Raw genomic sequence first — 22,704 nt, 5'->3', positions numbered from 1 at the left:
AGACTGCATAGTTAATTAAATTAATGAATTAGTCATTAAGTAATTTAAATTATTAATTTTTTAATCTGTGTGTATAATATATCATAAATGATTTAATTACTAATGAATTGCGTTTTTATATTACATTTCTATCTGAATGTTGGCTACACACGGCACTGTAGAGGGCGCTCTGAGCTCAATGTTTGCAACATGCTACCATGGAAATGAAAAGCAGAAGAAGATCATTCAGCGAGCTGGGCCAGGTATGTGTCTGTTTGACTCAGCGTTTACTTATATAAAAGCTGATATATTTAAAGAAAGTTATTATACAGATAATTCCAGAATAGGTGTTCAGTTACAAAAATTAGTAAGAAACATCACAAAATATGAAAATTAACCATTAAATTTGCCAATTATCACGAAAGCCATGTTAGCTTGTAAAGCTAGCACGTTTTACACTAAAACCATTAAGTAAACAGTGTTTATATGGATATAGATTTATGTCTTACCCCGAAAGACACGAGAAAGCCTTGATGTTGTATTTATTACATTGCAAAGGAGGCTAGATTTATTCTTTTGAAGATTTTGCATTATGATAATTTTAACATTCAATAAGTGTTATTGGTTATATTACTGACGTGAGGCTGCTAAACACAACTATTTCTGCAGCTTTTAATCGGCACGGTGTCCGTTTGCCTGTGATTAGATCAATTTAAGACTGCCTGTTATTAAATATTGTGATTTCACATTGTGTTTTCCCAGATGCTGGAGTGTAGACTGCTTTGATCACTGTATCCAGGCAGTAATGTCTGGCTATTTGCGTTCAGGGCTTCTCCTTTACACTGGTGGAAGGCATCTGAGCAGTTTCTTTGCACCCAGCCACTGTGTTATACCAGATACTCTGTGGAAAACCTGCCCGCTCCCTTATCAAGCCCGGAACTTCTCCTCCCGTCGTGGTCGATCAGATGGAAGCTCAGGACAGGATGGCGAAAACACACTGCGTGCTCCAAGACGTGAAATGGACTTCCAGCTGAGCCGGCTGCAGATCAATGCAGTTCTGTGTGCTAATGAGCAATCGGTTAGCATTCCAGAGTTTGATGGCCGTGGTGGTCCCAGTCCAGTGCTCAGGTTTGAAAGCAACCAGCTTTCAGCCAACACTCCACTAGAGGACCGACGCAGCAGCACAAGCTGCCTCCAGACCCGTGGCATGCTTTTTGGCATATTCGATGGACACGGTGGACATGCATGCGCTCAAGTGGTCAGCGAGCGTCTGCCTTATTACATAGCTGTATCGATGATGTCAGAGTCTGTCCTGGAGGATCTAGAGGCTGCCATGGAGACCCTACGACCTGTGCCGCCCATTCTACAGTGGTACAAGCACCATAACGACTACAACTACAGGGAATCAGCAGCCCTCTACATTGATCATTTGCGTGTTTACTGGCAGGAGCTTCTGGCGAGTGAAGAACACGGTGATGGCATGCGTCCGGCAGATGCTCTCAGCTATGCGTTCCAGCGACTGGACACAGATCTTTCTCTTGAGGCACAGGTGCCGCTTGCAAATGACCTGATGCGGAACACGGCCATCCAGGCCGCCTTCGCTGGCTGCACGGCTTGTGTGGCTTACATTGGACCACAAGGTGTGCATGTTGCAAATGCAGGAGACTGTCGGGCAGTTTTGGGTGTCCAGGAGCATGATGGGAGCTGGAGTGCTTTGCCGCTCACGCAAGACCACAACGCTGCCAATGTAGCCGAGGTGGAGAGGGTAATGCAGCAGCACCCAGCTAGTGAACGGCCAACCATAATCGTAGACGACAGGCTGCTTGGGGTCCTGATGCCGTTGCGCGCGTTTGGAGACGTTCGATTCAAATGGCGTCGTGAGCTCCAGCAGAGTGTTCTAGAGAATGGAGACTCTGATTTAGAAGCACTAAATCTTTACCAATACGCTCCACCTAATTATCTCACCCCACCTTATTTAGAGGCCACACCAGAAGTCACCTACCACCGGCTTGGACCGCAGGACCGGTTTTTGATTTTGGCCTCTGATGGCCTCTGGGACGAGATGACCAATGATGAGGCGGTGAGGCTTGTGGCAGAGCATCTGACTGGTATTCATCTGCAAGCTCCTGTTTCAGCCAGTAAGCTCAACTTAGGACAAATGCACCAGCTGCTGCTGCAACGACGGGCCAGAGCAACACCTGCTTTGGATTTGAATGGAGCCACGCATTTGATTCGTCATGCACTGGGCACAAATGAGTATGGAGAGATGGACCAGGAGAGACTGGCAACCATGCTGGCTCTGCCTAGTGATTTAGCACGCATGTACCGAGATGACATCACTGTCACAGTGATTTATTTTAACCAGAACTTTAGCAAAACTACTAACCAATAAAGAACAAATTTTTTAAAGGTTCATATATCAGATTATATTTGAAGGATTGTTTTCAGCTTTTAATTTTTCAATACTTTTTTAAAATGCGTTTTTCTTGTTCCTTATTGTCTTTTATATTGTTGTGTACACTTAAAAATGCCTACAGCTGACTTTAATTTGGGTTTGCAAGCGATGCTTGCATTTCATTTAGGAAAATGTGAATGGAAACAATGAGTAGAATTCATAATAGGTAAAGTCTTATTATGTTCGTGTAGTTCTTTCAGCAGCAGATACAACTAACATGCAAATCAAAAAGCATCTCTATAATTAAGGCCAGTTATTTTTTCAGCTTCTTGCAAATACCTTGCACCTTTTACTTCTCTGGTGGCTAAAGAACTGTTCTTGTGCTTTAGCCATTTTGTTGAAATGAGTGTGCGTTTTTTATTTTGTTTACATCACTAAGATTATAATAAGGATAAAGATTCTACTTCTAATTTATTCTGTATATGTTCCATAAGACCTAAACTTTACTTGCATTAAATTTAATTTGTTGTGCAGCCTGGGATTTTCATGAATGTAACACTTTGCACTTTGTAGCGACTGCAGGTGTGTCAAACTGCTACGGTGAGTTACAAAAATACTTATCAATGATTAAACTGATATTATTTGCAGTGCAAAGTATGAAGGTCATAGGGACCAATTTTATTGAAGGCTGTATTATAAATTGCATTTTATATTAACGTTACATCAACTCGCAAGTACATTTCGAAATAATTTAGCTTTGTCAAAATTGTTCTGTATGTGGATTTATGAAGTAAAACTGGTGCAGCCCCATGTTTCCTAATTGTAAACAATGTTTTCCTTTTTTACGTTTCTGTTATTTGTGTCTATATTCTTACTATTTGTTCAGGTCTAATGTGAGTGACAAACCTCAGAAACACTCTTTTGGAAATTTGGGAACAAAATAATATATTCATTGCAGAATTATTTTGTCTTCATATATCTATGATCTCCATTATAATCTGCCTCTTTGGTTATAAAAAATATGTTTAATACAAATGATCTTTAGAATCAGAAGAGCTTTATTACCAAGTATGTTTACACACACAATGAATTTGACTTGACGACAGGATCTTCCAGTGTAGAAGAAAGTACAACATAGCGCAGACATACATAGGAATAACACAGGGATGTAATATAACAATAATATCAAAAAGAGGAATCAAAAAATAAATTTGTTGATATTTCAGAATGCCACAAAGAAAAAAAGCAACAAGGTTTTTAAATAAAATTATGCAAACTCGCCTTAAAATGATTCATATCAATTTCATTGCCTGATCTGAATTCTGTCACATTTGTAGTGTAGAAAAGTTATTTGCTTTCTTATGAGAATGTGGATTTTACATTTATTCATTTGGCAGCCGCTTTTATCCAAAGCGGCTTACATTTGAGGAATTCAAGAAGCAATTTACCATGAGATAATGATAATAAGAGAACAGAAAATAAAAGGAATAGTTTTTTTTTTAATCACTTAGATGCTCACGGAAAAGTTAACGGATTTTGCTTCAGTTGGTTTCTTAAATGTATCCGTTACAAAAAATCTAAATACAAAACAGGTTGGTATTATTGTTTAAATGTATGTAAATAATCTCTTTATTTTTATAACGCTGTCAGCCCACTGGAGGGCTCTGGAGAACTTGACATAAGATAATGCTATGCGCGTGCGCGGGGTGCCCGCGGAAATTCAAAAGCTCGAGCTCAGCTGACAGTCACAGACGTTTGAAAAGTCCACAAACTGACACGGTTATTTTACTGAGGTAAGAAAGATATATTTTAACACTTAAGCCGACAAAAAGGACTTAACATATTTAAAAGAATGCCATAAAATTTGAATCTCTACGATTCCGACCACTTTATATTTCGTATTCTATTTTGTTTAACAATCAATGACTGCTAACGTAACTTAGCTAACGTTAACTAGCAGCGCTTTGGCCTCACTGTCTCGGTAACGTTATGTGAATAACGATATACGTTGTTTCAATGAAAAACTATTCCCGACGTATCAAAATAAAGACGTTGATATGAACATTTGGATTTGAAATGACCCATATCAATTGTTCTACACTGTGTAAACTGTGTAAACAAAGTTAGTAACACGTCTGTATAGAACAATTTTAATTCAAAGTCAGTAACGTTACCTATACGTAACCATAATCTTGATTTATGATTTAATTAAACATAAGTTCGTTGAATGTAAAGCTGTGTTTCTGCTGACAGGTGTTAAGATGGAAAATCAAAAGAGACCGAGAGATCCACTGGAGGAAAACACTTCAGCCTCTAATGGTAGGACTGTGTTTTCATCTGTCACCGCCCTTACTCTTCAAACATACAATCCATTTCGGAGTAACTTATAGTTATTTGTCAATTGTTGTAATATATAAGATATGTCGGCTACATTTGTAACTGAGCTTTATTTTGTATATATACCGTTTAAGATTATATGTCATTGTCAGTTTAACCATTAATGCCACATCACATCAGTGTGAGTTATGAGTTACAAAATGTTTTGCAGAACTTGAAAATGTGTTGAAGAAAAGGCGGTTGGCAGCAGGGGGAGAGGAGAACCTGGACCCCAAGAAATCCCCTGCCAGGACACGCTTGAGATTGGCAGAGCTGGAGGTGAAACCAGACACTCCTGCCATATCCTCCATCCGCTCCAGAGTCCAGCAACTCAGCCAGAGACGAGATGGTAGGAATTCAAATTTATCCTTTTGTAAAATCCCTCTGGCAATTCAAGTATATTTTTTAACTTTATTTATTCATTGTTTTTTTTTTGTTTTTGTTTAGTTTTTGCTATTTTTCATCCAACCCCATGTCATAAAATAGCAAGTTGATTTTCTAGTACATTTCAAATTAGTTTTGCTTAAGGTTTTATACTTTTTTTTTTATATATATATGTAGATTTATGAAGTTAAACTGGTACACAATGTTTCCAGATAGTAAACAATGTTAGTATTGTTGATACTAAACTTTTAGCATTTTTGTTATGTCTATGTTGTTACTGTTTGTTTTGTTTTTTTGGCCAGTTTGAGTCACAACCCAACCCTTTCTTTTTTGAAAATTTAGTAATGTACACTATTTTCACTGCATTTCTCTGCTTTTGTTTTTTACTGATGTCAATTATAATCAGTCTCTCTGATTATTAAATGTTGCTTAACTCAAATGATCTTACTATTACTATTTCGGAGCAGCATAAAAAAGAAGCAACCACTGCCATATTTGATGTCATTGGACATGGAAATATGTTCGTTATGCCTATTTGTTATAGCAAGCCTACTACATATACCATTAAATATATGTAACAAACAATGTAAGCATATTAAATGTATCTGTTAATAACACATAGTTCTAAAACTTTAGAATTAGATTTTGTTTTTGTATAATCTAATAATGTAATACTATTATTATTATTATTATGCATTTTGTATTTTGCGTGGAGGCTACATGAAATATTTGTACAATTAAAATGTAATTTGTCCCAATGCATGGCTATTTAAGGGAACTGCAAAAAAGACAAACTTTTGAAAAACCAATTAAATCATCTACAATGTGCACTTTTCCTAGTATATGTAAATTCGAATATAAAATAACTATTCATTCTTTCATATTGCACTTTTACACTTCGTCTAAGGGTGGAGAGAGTTTCTTTCTTTTTTCTTCTTTTCTTTTTTAAAATAAGCATTTTTATGTAATGTAATCATATATCCAGAGTTTAGGAATGAATAGTCTTGTTTCTGTGTGATCAGTTGGGACTGGCTTAGTCCAGCGCTGCCTGTCTGACCCCGGGTCTGAGGGTTGTACCGGTAGCATGTCCTCGCAGATCTGTCGAATAGGTGAGAATTTACTTGCACAAAGACTTCACAACTGCTACTTCTTTCACTGCATTCTTTATTAAGGTTTGAATTGCAGCAAGCTGAATGTGTATTGTATGATAGGTGAGGGAGAGTTTAGCTCTCGCCTGCAGCGCTTCAAAGCCCCAACACCACTGAACAGCCCCAGTCTCTCCACCCCCTGCACACTCAATCTCTCCAGCTTTGTGCATGGCATTCAAAAGCAGCTGAACACTGCTGTGACACCCAGCAGTAAAGAGGCCTCCCGTATTCGCCAGGTAGATCTGTCCCACCCATCTGACCTTTTTTCAAACTGTTTCTGGAACAAAGAGAAGGATACGTTTTGTTACTAAATCTCGTCTCATTAACTGTCTCAAATGCAGGCACGTGAGAATGAGTTGAGTCAGTTGAAGGTTCAGCCAGTGGCAGAAAACATGTGGTTGAAGAGGAGTCTGTCTGACTCCTCCCTCACTGAGGTGAGCCAATCAGGTTAAGTTTGTTTGTAAAGTGTTGTTTTTTTTTTTTTTTTTTTTTTTTTTTGTCTGTTGAGCATTTAGAAGATTAGTCTCAAAGTAAATAATCCTCATTTTCTCAGAGGGCATCTCCAGCCACATCCTCTCCCTGGGTTTACAGGAAAAATCGAAAAACCCAGTGGCCTCCATTACAGACCTGGAGTGTGAGAATGTATTTGAGACAATTTGTTGAAGTGTATTTGTCTACTCTGCTTTTATTTTTGTCCTACTTTCTCACCCTTGGTTTTGAGGTTCACTGGGGCAAAGTGATTTGTTTGCACAGACTCACTTGGGGAGAACTGTTTGTTTTATTTGTGTATATAGGGCACAGCCTAATTTCAGCTTTTGTGTGTTCTGCAGGATGAGCTAAAGGGAACTGAATTCAGCTCCTGTGAGCTTGACAGTAAAGTATTTGATGGAAGCCTGAACACCACACCGCCATGTACTGTGGACATCCATTTCCCCAATGAAGAACTTTATACATCTACAGGTCAATGTGCTTCCTAAAATCTCTTGAATCTAACTTAAAAGGATAGTTAATCCAAAAATGAAAATTCTGTCATTAATTACTTACCCTCATATCATTCCAAACCTTTACGACCTTTAAGTCATCTTCAGAACATACATTTTTAATATTCTTGATGAAATATGAAAGCTTTCTTCATCCTCCATAGACAGCAAGGGTCTATGCTGACTATGGAGAATACAGAAATATAAGGACATCTTTAAATTAGTCCATGTCTCATTAGTGTTGCAACCATAATTTTATGAAGCTACAAGTATATTTTTTTGTGCACATCTAAGAAAAACAAAAATAACTTTAATTATTTCTTCCTACATTGTGGTACCCTCAATAATGGCATTGGACTGTTATTTTTGTTTTCCTCTGTACACAAAGTATTCTCATAGCTTCATAAATTTATGATTGAACCACTGATAGTTTGACAAGGTCCTTACTACCTTTCTGTGCGTTGACCGTTGTAGTTACCCTTGCTGTATATGGGGGAACTATCCCTTTAACTACCATATTTACCAAAACAGAACCTGGGACTTTGAACACTTCAGCTCTGATTGACAAGATGTTTGAAGATGTCCTGCAGCATGCAGACAAGGAAGCTGAAAGTGAAGATGGAAATAAGGAAGAAGAGGTGGAGAAAGATGAGAGCAATTCATCAGAGACTGAAAAGGAAGACAAAACAGAATCAGACACAGCTGAAAAGAAAGACAAACAGGAACCAGTCACATTAAATGAGGATCCTCTTGACCAGAGTGAGATGAGTGAAGAGAGTACTGAAGCCCATTCTTCAACAGATAAAGAGAAGGAGCTACAGTCAGTTGACGACGGAGAAGTAGAAATGAAGGAAGAAAAGGAGAGTGGCACCATGGGTGATGAAGACTTTCTAACGCTGCCGCCCAGCTGTATTCTTTCTCCTCTCAGCAAATCTGTGGAGGCTGTTGTCACACCACTGGTATTGGTCTTATTTTTAGAGATTTTAATTGTACATCCAGTAAATCGGAAACTTTGCATTAAGACTTTGTGTGATCAGTGTATATGGTTAAATATTAGGTTGCCAACGAAATCCAAGTGCTTGTCAAAAATATTTTGATCAGAATGCCTTTTAGCATAATTATCCCACTACTCATATGAAATTAAATGACAGAATTTACACAAATATAAAGATACATGCACATTTTAGTTACAGTGTAAGAGTGTAATTTATTACATAGATCTAAATGTATCAGTTGGTTAAGAAGACAATAAGTGTATTTTTCTGAATGTTTCTACAGAAGATTGAAATCACAGTGTCTAAGCCATCAGTACAACCACCCTCACCTGAAGAAATGACAGCTAGTCCTGCTGACAGTGTTCCATCTTTATACAGGTGTGCTTATTTAAATTATAACAATAATAATTTCCCTAGAGCCTTCTCATTTTGTATCACTGTGTTTTACTAAATACCAAGCTAGGCATGGTAGTACATCTTTTACTTTTTCTTTTTTTTTTTTACTAGTAGTGATCGACTAATAAATCAGCCATTTATTTAATAAATAAATACAGTAAAAACAGTAATATTGTAAAATATTTTTGCAATTAAGAAGTAATTTATTCCTGTGATGCCAAAGCAGAAATTTCAGCATCATTATTCCAGTCTTCAGTGTTACATGATCCTTCAGAAACCATTCTAATATGCTGATTTGGTGCTCAAGAAATTATTCTTATTGTTGAAAATGTTTTTGTTGAATCTTTGGTAATTTGTCTCAGCATTTTTTGATGAAAAGAAAGTTCATAATAACAGTATTTAAAAAAAATTAGAAATACAATTTTGTAACATTCTAAATGTCTTTTACTGTCATATTTGAACATTTTAATCCATCCTTGTCAAATAAGTGTTAATGTTTAATATTTAACATATAAATCTATATTAAATGACACCAAACTTTTGATTGGTAGTGCATGTCCGTATTACATTGATCAAGAGCAACTTAGCTCTCTATATATTCGTCAACCACTGATATTTACCTTTTTAATTGTTTTTCATACGATTGACAGCATTGACTCCTACCGCTCACAAAGGAAGATCCACCCCCTGTCTACTCAGAGCTTGACCCCTGGAGTTCAGAAGCAGGTTCCAAAAAATACTTGCTCAAAAAAGCCCATCAACATCAAGGAGAGAATTAAGGTTTGAAACTTAAACTGGGAGCCTTATACTGTGGTATTTTAGGAGACTTCATGAATTCAAGATCTGATGCAGGTGATTGTATTTGGTCCATTAAGGCTTTAAACGAGGAGGCAGCCAAGTTGCAGACAATCATCACACAGACACTGCAGGCTCTGAGCTGTTGCAGTGATGAGGAACATGGGAAAGGTTCCCAGCAGGAGGCCGAGGCTGAGAAACTCCTGCTTGTCTCCAGTAAGTTGAGCATTTGTGAGCAAAGTGCATTTCTCTACTTGAACCTCCTGCAAATCTATGAGATTGCATGTTCTGATTTGGCTCTCATTTGTCTGTTTCATGCAGGTGAGAAGCGAGCAGCCTTACTGGCAGAGGTTAGCAGGCTGAGAGAGGGTGAGTCTGGTGAACCAGTCTCCCAGAATGCACCTCCGCAGCCCTGCAGAGGCACAGTCAGCATCAGCAGCATCCAGCTGCCCCTCAAGGTGGAGTTTGTGTGCTCTGCTCGCACAGGTGAGCATTTATTTGTATTCATTAATGGCAGAAGATGAAAATTCACTCCACAAGGTCAATGTTCTTACACAATTTGTAATGGCTTCTGTCTCTATAAAGGCCATCCAACGCACTACTTCTTCGTTTTGATCCGTTATGGCCCATGTAATATTGTGGCAACGCCTTTGGCTACAGCTGCTGATGCCCAAAATGGAGACACAATCACCTTCCCAACTTCTGTTACACTGTGAGTCCACATTCTACACGTAATGATTCTATGATGTCAGAGTTTAAAACTGCACAGTGCTTAAAGTGAATGTTTTAAATACAACATTAGTGATTTACACTGGCATGAATATTTTCCTTCCACAGACAAGACATTCGCTCAAGTTTTGAGATTGATGTTGAGGTCTACAGTTTGGTAGGTAGAGCTTGTGCACAACCAAATATGTTTTCATGAATTAAAAAAATAAGATATTTTTTAACTTATATTTTCTAGTTCATAATTAGGTGTTGTGTATTCCACTGTTTTTTAGTCCAGTACTCCGAGTAATACCTGCAGTATGAATGCTCAGCAGTTCCGCAGCTCAACAAAGTCAAGGGTTTGTACATTTTTCACACATTATGCTGAGAAAACTGAGTCTTTTATTACTTTTAGCAATGCACAGTTGTCTTAAAATGTTTGTGTTTGTAGGTGACACCCAAGAAGATTCTCCACAGCATCACAGTACGTATCTAATGTCTGTATTTTCTGTATTTATGTTATGATGTTCATAAAATCACATATTTTGAATTGTCACATACGACACAGAAGAAACTTTCACAAACAATTCAGAAAATGGGGCACATTGTGTGTTTTTATATTTATTGAATCTTAGATACCTTTTGCTCCTTTAAATGTTTATTTTTGTTTTTCTAGAAATCTAACCAGAGTGTGACTTGTGAGTATTCCTCTGTTACTCATTTAATCACTGGCTGATTGGTGGTATCAGACACTGATATTTCTTTTCCGTCTGTTATAGCTGCTACTGTGCCTGGTCTGAGTGCCCAGCGCTCTAGTAACTTCACATTAGTGGGGTCTCACAAGATTACCCTGAATTCATTGGGACAGAGCAAGTTCCCTCTGGACAAGGTATTGATTCAGTAAAACTTTGTTCACATTAGTGAGTGTCCGTGTTGCTGTCCTCACCATTTTGCACACTTGTTGCAGCATTACCCAGTTTTTTTTTTTTTTTTTAAAGTATTGTATACACTTTTACACGTTTAATTTTCAGTTAAGTAAAGGAGATCAGTGGTTGTTCTATGTTGTGTTTGCACTGTGGTGTGGTTCTGTAACTGGGTTTCTGTCCATCTCTCCTGTTTCTCTCCACTCAGATGAAATTTGAAGGCAAAATCAGGCGACTCCTCGGAGATGAGTTTCAGGAAAAGGTGTCACTCTTTCCACCATAGTCTCTGCTTCTGGTTTAGTGGGCTTTGCACATTTTCTGTGTTAGTGTTTTGCTGGGCCTTTTCTTCATCCTTTTACTAATCATTAATCCCCTGGCCTGTGCAATGGTCAATAAAATGACAATGGCTTGATTATGACATTCATAACTTGCTTTAGGATAAATTAAACCAATATCCCCACAATTACCCTCTCTTATTCTCCAAAGGTTTTGTATTTTATTATGGAGATATGGAATTTTACCTCCAGACCTATAAAATGTAATAAAAATGTAAATTTTTAGTAATAAATTTAAGTAATTTAAAGAAATGTAATACTTTTATTCAGCAAATATGTATTGAATTGACCAAAAGTGACAGTAAATAAATTTATAATATTACAGATGATTTTTAAGTAACTGCTGTTTAATATTTGGCTAAAATATTAATAAATATTAGTAATTTACATTTTAAGCATTCAGAAATGGTGGCTGTTCTAGAGATTTTTTTTCTTAAAGCTTTACTGTAATGAGATTATCCATTACTAAAAATGTGTACAATATTGATGCATTTTTTTCCCTGTGTCGGGACTAACCTATTCGTTACATTCTGTAGGTTCCCTTCCTCTCTCCTCTAGAGGGCCACATCTATCTGCGGCTGCACAGTGAGGGCCACTCTAATGTCCAGCATCAGGGCTTTTTGGTGAGTTGGTGTGTATGATTTCCAGACACTGACCAATGTTTTATTTTTAGCTTCTTTTTTTTTAGCACATGAAAAAGGCACTTACCATATCTGTAGTCCCCTGACTAATTTGTGTATATAAGCAAAAAATGTGAAAATACAGTTGCCAATACATATTTGCCATGCAGATATGTGAAAGACGTTAGCAGTTTATCTTCATAGTCGCAGTCTGATCCATTTGAATGCAAGTTTGAGAACTGCTTAGGGCACAAGAATATAAAATGTTGAATAGTAGAGCTGCAACTGGGTCTAACCGGTTACATTAGTACTTTATTTTAAATTATTAGGTTTGTCTATGATCTCTGTTTGTTTTTAATGTATTCTTTTCAAATTTGATGTGCTTCATGAAGTGTGTCTATAGGAAACGTGCTGTGTTTTTGTGAAATTCATGCTGTAACTTTCTTTCTCCTTTTGTAGACCATGTTTGAGGATGTGAGTGGCTTTGGATCTTGGCAGAGGTTCTACTTCCTTCTAGAAGGAGGACACCTGCTCTACTGGAACTACCCGAATGAGATGGGCAACAAGGTGGGGTTGTGTAATTATGTGTGTAAATATGTATTCTCCTTGTAATATATATTTTTTTATAAGTACCTTCTCTTCCAGCCAGCAGATGGCAGTCTCTCTATCTTTGGCTTCTGCAGTGTCAGGCCTGTGGAGCGAGAGTGCTGTGCACGGCCTTACACCTTTGAATTAGTAGAGACTAACACCCTCCAGCAAGAACACAGCCAGGCCTTGAAGAAGTAATGCATCCATGAATTTACTAAAAGAAAGAGTTGGGCCAAAAATTTAATTCCACAATATGGAAGAATGATCTGCTACTTCTGTTTCATTGTGATTTTAACATTAAGTATCAGTTTACAAAAGGAGTATTGGTTTTAATTCAAATCTAAATGATCTTTTGTTGTTCAGGTGCTGGTTTTCAGCGGACACACGGGAGGAGAGGTCTGGCTGGATGGAGAAACTGAATCAGACCTTACTGGACTCTGTAACGTGGAATAGGAAACCCGTTTCTAACGATAACATGTCCAGCACGTCCTCTAACACCGGAAACTCTCGTGAGAGTATCCTGTAACACAACACACACGTGAACCCTCACCATGCAACACTAAGAAAGGAGATCTCAGAGAACATCATATATGGCACTAAAAAATACATGAAGAGCTTCTGAGAATAGAAGTTGCCGAACAGAATGGTTTTACATAGTAGTGCATCAAAATCTACATAAAAACATACTACTTTGGAAGAAGCATACATTATAGTGGCTTATTTGTTGAGATTTCTGATCTCTCATTACCTCTTGTAGATTGTGCTATATTTTAGAATGGTTTACCACACTGTAAGGATAGATAGATTTGCCATTGCTGTTAATTTTCACGTGAGCCATGTAGTAAGAGCAGTCTGGTTTGAATGCCTGAGGTAAATCCCCAAAGTGCCTGAATGTTTATTAATCTCTTGCCTTATTCAGACTTATGATTGAATGAGTAACTGAATTGCTTTACATTTTAAATGCAATAATCTGTTTCAGATTATGCTTATGTATGAGAGTGTCCTTAATTACATGGTATAGTCAAGTTTACTGCATTAGTAGGGAAGCACTACTTGTCTGCCTTCGTCTAAAACTTTTTATGTTTATTGCTTTTTCTATTACTCTGGGATTAATATTTACTAACTGTAAAACTGCAGTCTACATCTAGAAGGGAGAATCATTTTTTTATTATTATTATTGGAATGTACAATATATGAAGTATGCCTCGATTCATATATCTTATTTTTCTGGGAGGACATTTTCATATTCATAGTATGTCTCCTTTAGTTTTGATTTTGAAAAACATTGATTGTTTACTACCTAGTACCTGGCTGTGCATTATATCCAGTGAGGTGTATATTATATTTTTAGGAGACAGTCTGGACAACATAAACTAAACGATTGCGTTTATACCTTTATAACTTATAACGTTCTTGGGTTAAAATCTGGAATATGCAAGTATACGAATAACACTACAGAGCTGTCAGTCTGAAAATGTCATGTGATAATTCATGCAGGGGGATAGAGAGTGATGTACAACCTTATGACCACTTTGAGGTTTATTTGAAGCTTCAGCAAGTTGTATCTGTTTGTCTTGCAAAAGTGTTTTCACTCTAGGGACTGAAACTGATAGGAAACTTTTCTGTGCCATGTTTATCCCATACATGTGTTTTTGCCAAGGGTCTCATACTATTACTATGTTTAACTATATAAAACCATATGAAATAATCTGGTAAAGGTACTATAAAATAAATATGGCTGTTAAAGTGTTTGTTTTTCTTTTACACTTGGTGTCGGATCTTATAGTTTGTCTCAATAGATTTATTACAAGACATAATTTAACTTATATGTGCAAGGTTGTCTGGTTAGAAATTGCTTTAAACAATAAAGTCATTAGTTGTTCTATCCAGTAAGTTAATATGATTCAGCAGAGAATTAGATTTAGGGTTAGTTCACCCCAAATTGAATTGTCATTCTTTACCATCCTCATATTATTCCAAACTTGTATGCGTTTCTATTTGTTTTAGACAAAAGAAGATATTTTCAAGAATGTTGGTTACCAAATCATTGCTGGTAGCCATTGGCTTTCATAGTATTTTTACATACTATAGAAGTCAATGGCTACCAGTAACTATTTGGTTATCCACATTCTTCAAGATATATTCTGTATTCAACAGAAAAAATAAAGGCATACAGGTTTGACAGAACATGAGGGTAGGTAAATAATGACAATCTTCATTTTTGGATTAGCAAGCCCTTTAATTATGGATTATTACTAACAAACTGACCAGATGTCATGCTGTCAGTGTTGAATATTATGTAAACCTATGCACAGTTTATAGAACATCTCCAAAAAAAAAGAGAAATTCTCATGAATTTATTTTTCCATGTTGACATGGCAGTCACATACCACTTCTGTTTATCTGTTTGCCCTAAGGCTTGCTGCATCAAAGCACTACAAAAAGTCAGCTTTTTATTATAAAATGTATAATATTTTATTTTGTAAATAGTTTGTAAAATTACTCTCATGACATCTATGTATGTAGTTTCTTAAAGCTGACATTGAAATGACTGTTACTTAAGGCTTTTAAACATGCCCTCATCTGTTGGTAATATCATTGTCTTCTGATGTGTTACTGTCGACACCTTTCCATAAACATGCAAATGCGCACACACACCCACACACACACACTAAGATCATACTTTACAGTACAGCTTACTGAAAAGGTAGCGGACAATACACAGAGAAAACATATTTCTCATTCTTTTTATTGTTCTGTATTGCTTTGAAGATGATATTCACTCATGGAAGTTTCACTTGTGTTTTGTGTCTGGTAAGTGTTGTTTAATGCCATTTTCTCCTTTTTGTTTTATAGGTGCTAATGTGAAGATGACACTGTCATCTGTGTTTATTTTGGTCTGCATTTTAGAGTCCAGACAATAGATCTTGGGTAATTGTTATATAAATATAGAAATTATTTAATAATTCGCCATTGTGTAAATTACTGACTATAAGTTATTTAATAGTAATGGTTGTAGATTTTATTGCACAAAGGAGAAATAAAATGAATGCATCTGAATTAATATTTACGTTTTCCTACTTTACATTAAGAAATTGAATGCAACTTCATTAATTATATATTTTTCATCAATGTTATAACAGATTATCTTAATTCATGGAGGGATCATACCAGAGTATTTATCAGCCATTCAACAGGGACCGTTCATGTTTGATGAGAGAAACAGCAGTGCACTTGGACAGGTACTTAAATTACACCATTTATAAATGTTTTCAGAATTCCCTGATTATTTCTAATATGTATAGTGGCCTCAACAAGTACTTGGACATTTACATAATTTAAATAAAAATTATTTCAAAATCAAGGTGCATTTGCAAACATCTTATTTAAAATGTATCTTATACACAATTGCAATTACATTTAACCAAATTTTAAATTTGTGTGTGTGTGTGAATTCAAGTCAGTTTCTGAACACAGATGTAGTTCATCACATTAACTAAACTCAGAAAAAATGATGTAGAAACAATTTTCACTCTTTTTTTTTTTTCTTTTTTTTTCAGTTGCTGGAATTTTCACAAGTAATTACAAAGAACCAGCAAGTAACATTGAATTAAACGTGAAACTTTGAAGTAGAAAGACTGAAATAGTTTCTTGTAAAACTGCTCTTGTATTATCAGAACCACATTTGCATGATCAGAAGAAAGAGGGATTGGTTGATTCCCCATGTCAGCGTTCCAGAAAATGATAAAGGCCCGTTCCCAAAGGAAGTGGTGAAGGTGTCTTTTTTTTTTGCTTTTTGTTTTTAATTTGCACGTTATTGTCCTGTTTGCTCCGTCTTTGTTTTAACATTTCACATTGTAAAGTTCTCATCTTTGTTTTGATGTGTTGCTCCACAGATGAAGTCCACCGCTGCTGGTTCCATGAGGTTGATTTATAATATCACAGGTGCTGGAGCAGATCAGCCACCCAAGGGTCTTTTCACAGTGGACAAATATACAGGCATGTTAAAGGTCACCAAAAGCCTGGACAGAGAGGAAACTGAAGAATACATTGTGAGTGACATGTGGTCTTCCAAGAACATGGATTTTAAACAACATGCTAAATCAGTTTGAGTTTACTTTTAAATTTACAGAAGTATTTTGTGTTGATAAATGCTGTGTCTGTGTGCAGCTCACAATTCATGCTTCAGGAATCGGATGGAATGACAGCTTCAAAGAAACCCCAGTCAAACTCACCATCAAAGTTATTGACCAAAATGACAACAAACCCTTGTGTACCCAGGATCCTTTTATGGGTGAAATCCCAGAAAGGGCAAAAGAAAGTAGGACTGGAGAGTCTTCTGTTTTTCTCAGACTTTACATTGCTTGACATGATATAAAATACTATGTCTTATGCTCCTTCTGCAGATGAGCCCATCATACAAGTGACGGCAAAAGACATTGATGACCCAGAAACTGCAAATGGCATTGTGCATTACAAACTGGTGAGACCCAACGGTGGGGTGTTTCACATAGACCCGGTCAGTGGAGTCATCAGCCTGGCCACTGTTGGCATTTTAGACAGAGAGGTACTAAATCTGTGTTTGTTTACATAAAGACTTTTCATTTTAAATTTAAATTTCGACCCCAAATTTCTTTCATTAATTACTCACCCTTGTGTCTTTCTCACAAGATATATTTGAAGCAATCTGAGAGCTCTCTGACATTCCATAGACAGCAAGGATATTACACTCTTAAAAATAAACCTGCTTCAAAAGGTTCTTCAAGTAATGCCATTTTTGGTTCCATGAAGAACCATTCAGTCAAAGGTTCTTTAAATAACCATCTCTTTCTCACCTTTTTATAATCTGTAGACCCTTCTTTTGCCACAAAGAACTTTTTGTCAAACTGAAAGATTCTTCAGATGTTAACGGTTCTTTCTAGAACCATTTAGACAAAAAGGTTCTTCTATGGCATCATGAAGGAGTGTACCAAAATCAACGCACAGAAATGTAGCAAGGACATCAGTAAAATAGTTGTTGTTAAACCTAGCAAAGCTGAAATAAAATATAAAAATTAAAACCAGAATTAGAAATGTTGCTTTGACAGCTAAATGAAAGAATGGAAGTGAAGTGTGTTAATTTGTGTTTGCACTCTAGAGAGCGTCAGTGTTTTCTATTTAGAGCAGTTTGCAACGTTGAGGAATGTGGCAAATCAGAGACATATTGATTTCTTAAACCCAATGACCAAAAAGTTGTATTTGAGTAAGTCAGAGTCCACTCAAAACACCTGACTTTTTCTGTTCAATCCTGAGTTTTGCAAGCTACTTTGATTATAACAAAGTGTAGGCAAAATGTAAGAGATTGATTGTGTTGTGTAGAGAGCTTCATTGATTATAACGGAACTGTGTGAGATTGCAATAAACTGACTGACAGATTTCAGCGATTATAAAGGGAGTGCTCTTTGCGCTATATATAATACATTCAGAATCTGAATAAAAAACATAAAAAATCTGATGCTGTTAAGTGGACCAGTGTCCACACACTGCAAAGACACCTGCATATAAAAGTGGGGTTTATATGCAATGTAAATAGAAAGTTCAAAAGAGCAACATTATGTACATTGTGGTCAACTGATATTATTTCAGAACCAACATCTGAACGTGTCTTTTTTGTGATCTCTGTGATAACAGAATCAAACTGTGTATGAGCTGGCTGTTGAAGCAGCAGATATGTATGGTCACGGTCTTTCTTCCACCTGTATGGTCATCATCAAAATTACTGATAGTAATGATCATGCCCCTAGGTTCAGCCAAAGGAAGGTAAGTTCAATTTTGGTTTCAGCCTAGATTTCCCAGACACATCTGATGTTGAGTAGCTCTGAAATGGTCTGTTTGTGTGTGATCTGGCAGTATGCAGGTACAGTACAAGAAAATAAGGCTGGGGCAATTGTTGCAAGGTTGGATGTCACGGATAGAGATGAGCCTTTCACTGCAAACTCAGTGGCAAAGTTCATCATCATCCAGGGCAATGAGAAAGGGCTCTTCAACATCAGCACTGCCCCCAGCGGGATGGAGGGAATCATCATGACATCTAAAGTGAATATGCATTCATATATCAAACTGAATATGCAACACTTTTTTCAGCAAGGATGCATTAAATTGTTTAAAAGTAATAGTAAAATACATTTTTAATCTTATAAAATATATTTATTTTACAAATGCTTTGTAATTAAAAAAAAAAAATCCGGAAAAATCTATTTGTCCATACATTTTTAGGGTCTGGACTTCGAGCAGACCAACAGTTTTGTTCTACTGGTGGTGGTCAAGAACGAGGTTCCTTTTGCTATTCCTCTGGTCACCTCCACTGCTACCGTCAGCATCACAGTGCAGGATGTAAACGAGCCGCCTGTCTTTGAGACTGCAGAGAAACAGATCGTGATTCCTGAGGACCACAAAGTGGGCAGCACCATTTCCAAATACACAGCCAATGACCCAGATACTGCTAGAGAGCAGAAAATAAGGTTTTACATGGGTACACACACAAAAACAATTATACTGCCATATCAAAAAAAAAAATAATTATCATTAAAAGTATTAGCCCATTCTTATTACTTGAAAAATAAAGCTGAAATAAAATACAAATTTAAAACTAGGCGAAAAACTTGAACAAAAAAATGTGAAATGTTACCAAATAAACCAAACTTAACTTACTAAACTTACCAAATTGAAATGCATACAAACTAAAAAACACATCCAAACAAAATCACGGTATTGCTATTGTAAGAACTAAACATTTTTTTGTTTACTATTCTGTATTTGGAAACCACCACTGTGTCCATCATGTGTTCATTTCTGTCACCTATTTGTGTGTTGTGATGTCAGATATAAGTTGGAGCAACGTGCAAACTGGCTGGAGATCACAGAGGACACTGGAATCATCAAAGTTAGGAGCTCAATGGATAGAGAGGCTTCGTTCATAATAAATGAACAGTACACGGTCTTAGTACTGGCATATGACAATGGTAATTTAAATAAAGCTCCCGGTGCCTAAAGACTAGGAAAACTGCTGAAAACTTACTCATTCTCAGGACGTCCAAGATGAAGATGAGTTTGTTTCCTTATCAGAACTGATTTGTAGCATTACAACACTTACAGTGAATGGGTGCCGTCAAACGAGAATACAAACAGCTAAAGAAAAACATCACAATGTTCTGATGAAGAAATAAACTCATCTACATCTTGGATGGCCTGAGGTTGAGATCCTGCAGATATAAAAAAAAATTTAATCAAAGTCTGAGGCTAAAAAACTTGTGCCCATCATATACTATGTGATTTTTCTGTGAAATCTGCAGACTGAAAAACTCAAGCAGTCAAGTAGTGCATTCAAGCCTTTAGGATAGTTCACCCAAAAATAAACATTTGTTATCTACTCGTTTTTGTGTTATTCAAAACACATCTGATGTTGGGTTGTGTGGACTGCTGTATTTATTTGTTTCTGTAGATGACGATCCCGCCACAGGAACAGGCACATTAGTGATTAAGCTACAGGACGTTAACGACAACGCTCCAGTGCTGGAGGAGCGCAGAGTCACGATGTGTCTCACTGAGCCGAAACCCGTCCGTCTGACCATCACAGATCTAGACGGCCCAGGAAATGGCCCACCCTTCATTGTAGAGCTAAATACAGAATATCAAAGAAACTGGACCATCATCAGCAACTCCAGCAGTAGGACTGGTTTAGCTCTCATTAAGTATTGTTAATCTGTTGTTAATTTATTGGATATAATGCTTCTGCTCTCCTCTCGTTTCTCAGGCAGTGTGGTGTTGCTGAAGCCGCTCAGACCTCTGGCTCTTGGCGAATACAGCCTGGTATTGCGCATGTATGACTCCAAGAGTTTATTTCAGGACAGTTCTATAATAGTGGAGGTGTGTAACTGTAAGGGTGACGATGTTACCTGCTCCAACGGCATCGCGGCGTTGGCTGATGACGTCACTTTGTTCATCTATGTCCTAGCGGCCATCTTATGCTCTCTTGGTAAGCAAACAACTGCTCATTATTATGAGAATGTAGATTTATAAATATTATTTTATAATATACAGTTTTTTATTATTATAATTTTTTATAACATTTTATGTTCACCAAAGTCTTTTGTTTAAAGTCTTTCACATGAAAGTTGAATACATAAGCTTTCCATTGATTTATGGTTTGTTTGGACAATATTTGGCCGAGATACAACTATTTTAAAATCTGGAATCTGAGGGTGCAAAAAAATCTAAATAATGAGAAAATCTTTAAAATTGTCCAAATGAATTCTTAGCAATGTGTATTCCTAATCAAAAATGAAGTTTTGATATATTTGCGTTAGGAAATAAAAAAAATTCATTAAACGTAAACGATTCTTTACTTAATATCCTAATGATTTTTGGCATAAAAGATCATTTTGAACCCATACAATGTATTTTTGGCGATAGCTATAGAGTAAAAATACACCAGCGACTTAAGATTGGTTTTGTACTCCAGGGTCACATACTGTATGTGTGTATTTCTGTGCCTCACTACTAATAACAGTGGTTATTTGTTCTTTTTTTCTATAGTGCTGTTTCTGTTGCTTTTCCTCCTGAAGAGGAGGTGTGGAAGAAAGGTTCAATGGGGACAGTTCAAACATAAAGAAGAAGACAGAGACAATATTATATGTTACAATGAGGAAGGAGGAGGCGAACAAGACCAGGTGCACAAGCTCTTCCACATATCATGTTCAGTTAACTTTACTTTTGTCAAGTCTTATCAATGTTTATGTTGTGTATGTACTTGCATGTTACAGGACTTTGATATGGTCCTATTGTGCAGCGGACTAGATGTTTTCTCTACTGATATTGCACCAATGGACTCACCAACGTTCTTCTATCGGCAACATCCAGACGAGAATGAAGATATCATGAGCGTCCTTTATGAGGTATAGTAAGAGTGTTTATGTGTGTCTGCATAAGAGTCGACATGATTTCTGAAAGTTCAACATGCATATTGGGCCTTGAGTTTGGATCAACCGAAAATCCTGAAAAGCATCCACAACAAAATCACCACCAACAAAAGTTACATATATGTGTTCAATACTGGACTCTGTGTTTCTGTAGAATTTGTGCACAGCAGATGATGACCACTTTGTGGCACCGTATGACTCCATGCTGGTGTTTACTCATGAGGGTGAGGGGTCTATATCTGGATCTCTGAGCTCTCTGCAGTCGTCCATCGGTGATGGAGATCAGGACTTCCAGCATCTGCAGAACTGGGGACCTCAGTTCAGAACACTGGCTGATATGTTTGCTGGAGGAGAAGGAGAGTAATGTGTGCTCTGATCACTATAGAGGAGGATGTATATAAAAGCGTGATGTGAAATGTGTTACCAAATATGGTGTAAGTCATTAAAGGAATATAGTTCTCCAAAAAATGAAAATGTGCTGAAAATTGAGATGTAGAGAAATTCTTCCTTCAACAGAAGAGATTTGGAGAAATTTAGCTTTCCATCACTTGCTTACCAATGGAGCGAGTGAATGGGTGCCGCCAGAATGAGAGTCTAAACAGCTGATAAAAACATTGAAGTGGTCCTCATGTAATCCACATGACTTCACAAGATGATAATTAATAAACTGGAGTCGTGTAAAATAAGCTCACTGCCACAGTATGGTGGATCTTGTTTGTTTGTTTTTTGACACATTTTATATTTTTATTATGCAACTGAAGCTGTTGAATTAACTGAATGTAAGACAAGCACATGTATTTTATTATTTGTTCTGCATGAGTTTATGTAAGTTGTTTACTGAAGATTTTTCTTTCATTTAATACAGTGTTTTATCTCATTATATTGTTGTATTTGCCTTTTTATTGTATAAAATGCATAGTTTATTCAATTATTAATAAACACTGCTTTAGCAATATATATTTGGTATGCTATTTTAACTTTTTTTTTATTTTATTATTATAAATTTACATTTATAAAGCTTACTTTACCTGATAAGATTCATATCAGCCAATATGGAACTATGACTCTAAACAACCTTTGATCAGATCCTGACAAATCACACAATAGGACTCTCCCTATTGGGCG

The 22,704-nt window shown here is 36.7% G+C and overlaps 3 protein-coding genes across 5 annotated transcripts; all 3 read left to right on the top strand.

Annotated features, from left to right (window-relative positions):
• Positions 1-162: 162 nt before the first annotated feature.
• On the top strand, positions 163-3,182 carry pdp2 (putative pyruvate dehydrogenase phosphatase isoenzyme 2). Its single transcript, XM_026287117.1, has 2 exons — positions 163-242; positions 742-3,182. Exon 2 carries the CDS (start codon positions 785-787, stop codon positions 2,369-2,371), a length of 1,587 nt encoding a protein of 528 aa, XP_026142902.1. The 5' UTR covers positions 163-242; positions 742-784; the 3' UTR covers positions 2,372-3,182.
• Positions 3,183-4,033: 851 nt separating this feature from the next.
• Positions 4,034-13,460, top strand: anln2 (anillin, actin binding protein 2). Of its 3 annotated transcripts, XM_026287114.1 has the most exons (24): positions 4,034-4,167; positions 4,628-4,693; positions 4,923-5,099; positions 6,157-6,243; positions 6,346-6,518; positions 6,624-6,716; positions 6,836-6,916; positions 7,113-7,242; positions 7,794-8,221; positions 8,541-8,635; positions 9,304-9,433; positions 9,529-9,664; positions 9,770-9,934; positions 10,034-10,160; positions 10,286-10,334; positions 10,450-10,515; positions 10,608-10,640; positions 10,833-10,854; positions 10,936-11,045; positions 11,288-11,341; positions 11,951-12,037; positions 12,494-12,601; positions 12,680-12,816; positions 12,986-13,457. In XM_026287114.1, the coding sequence occupies exons 2-24, from the start codon at positions 4,636-4,638 to the stop codon at positions 13,146-13,148; spliced, it is 2,709 nt and encodes a 902-aa protein (XP_026142899.1). In that variant the 5' UTR covers positions 4,034-4,167; positions 4,628-4,635; the 3' UTR covers positions 13,149-13,457. The 3 variants fall into 3 exon arrangements, with proteins under 3 accessions (XP_026142899.1, XP_026142900.1, XP_026142901.1); XM_026287115.1 differs by lacking the exon at positions 11,288-11,341 and having other exon boundaries at positions 12,986-13,460; XM_026287116.1 differs by lacking the exon at positions 6,836-6,916 and having other exon boundaries at positions 12,986-13,455.
• Positions 13,461-15,775: 2,315 nt separating this feature from the next.
• LOC113118000 (B-cadherin) lies at positions 15,776-22,063 on the top strand. The gene is made up of 14 exons (XM_026286860.1): positions 15,776-15,864; positions 16,300-16,398; positions 16,519-16,674; positions 16,793-16,943; positions 17,029-17,189; positions 18,293-18,421; positions 18,512-18,697; positions 18,878-19,143; positions 19,484-19,623; positions 20,103-20,327; positions 20,415-20,590; positions 21,124-21,330; positions 21,424-21,555; positions 21,734-22,063. Exons 1-14 carry the CDS (start codon positions 15,829-15,831, stop codon positions 21,941-21,943), a joined length of 2,274 nt encoding a protein of 757 aa, XP_026142645.1. The 5' UTR covers positions 15,776-15,828; the 3' UTR covers positions 21,944-22,063.
• Positions 22,064-22,704: the final 641 nt, after the last annotated feature.

Source organism: Carassius auratus, chromosome 18, assembly GCF_003368295.1.
Source record: "Carassius auratus strain Wakin chromosome 18, ASM336829v1, whole genome shotgun sequence".
NCBI lineage: Eukaryota > Metazoa > Chordata > Actinopteri > Cypriniformes > Cyprinidae > Carassius > Carassius auratus.
Note: the sequence above shows the minus strand (reverse complement) of the source record. Positions and strands in the feature narration are given on the sequence as shown.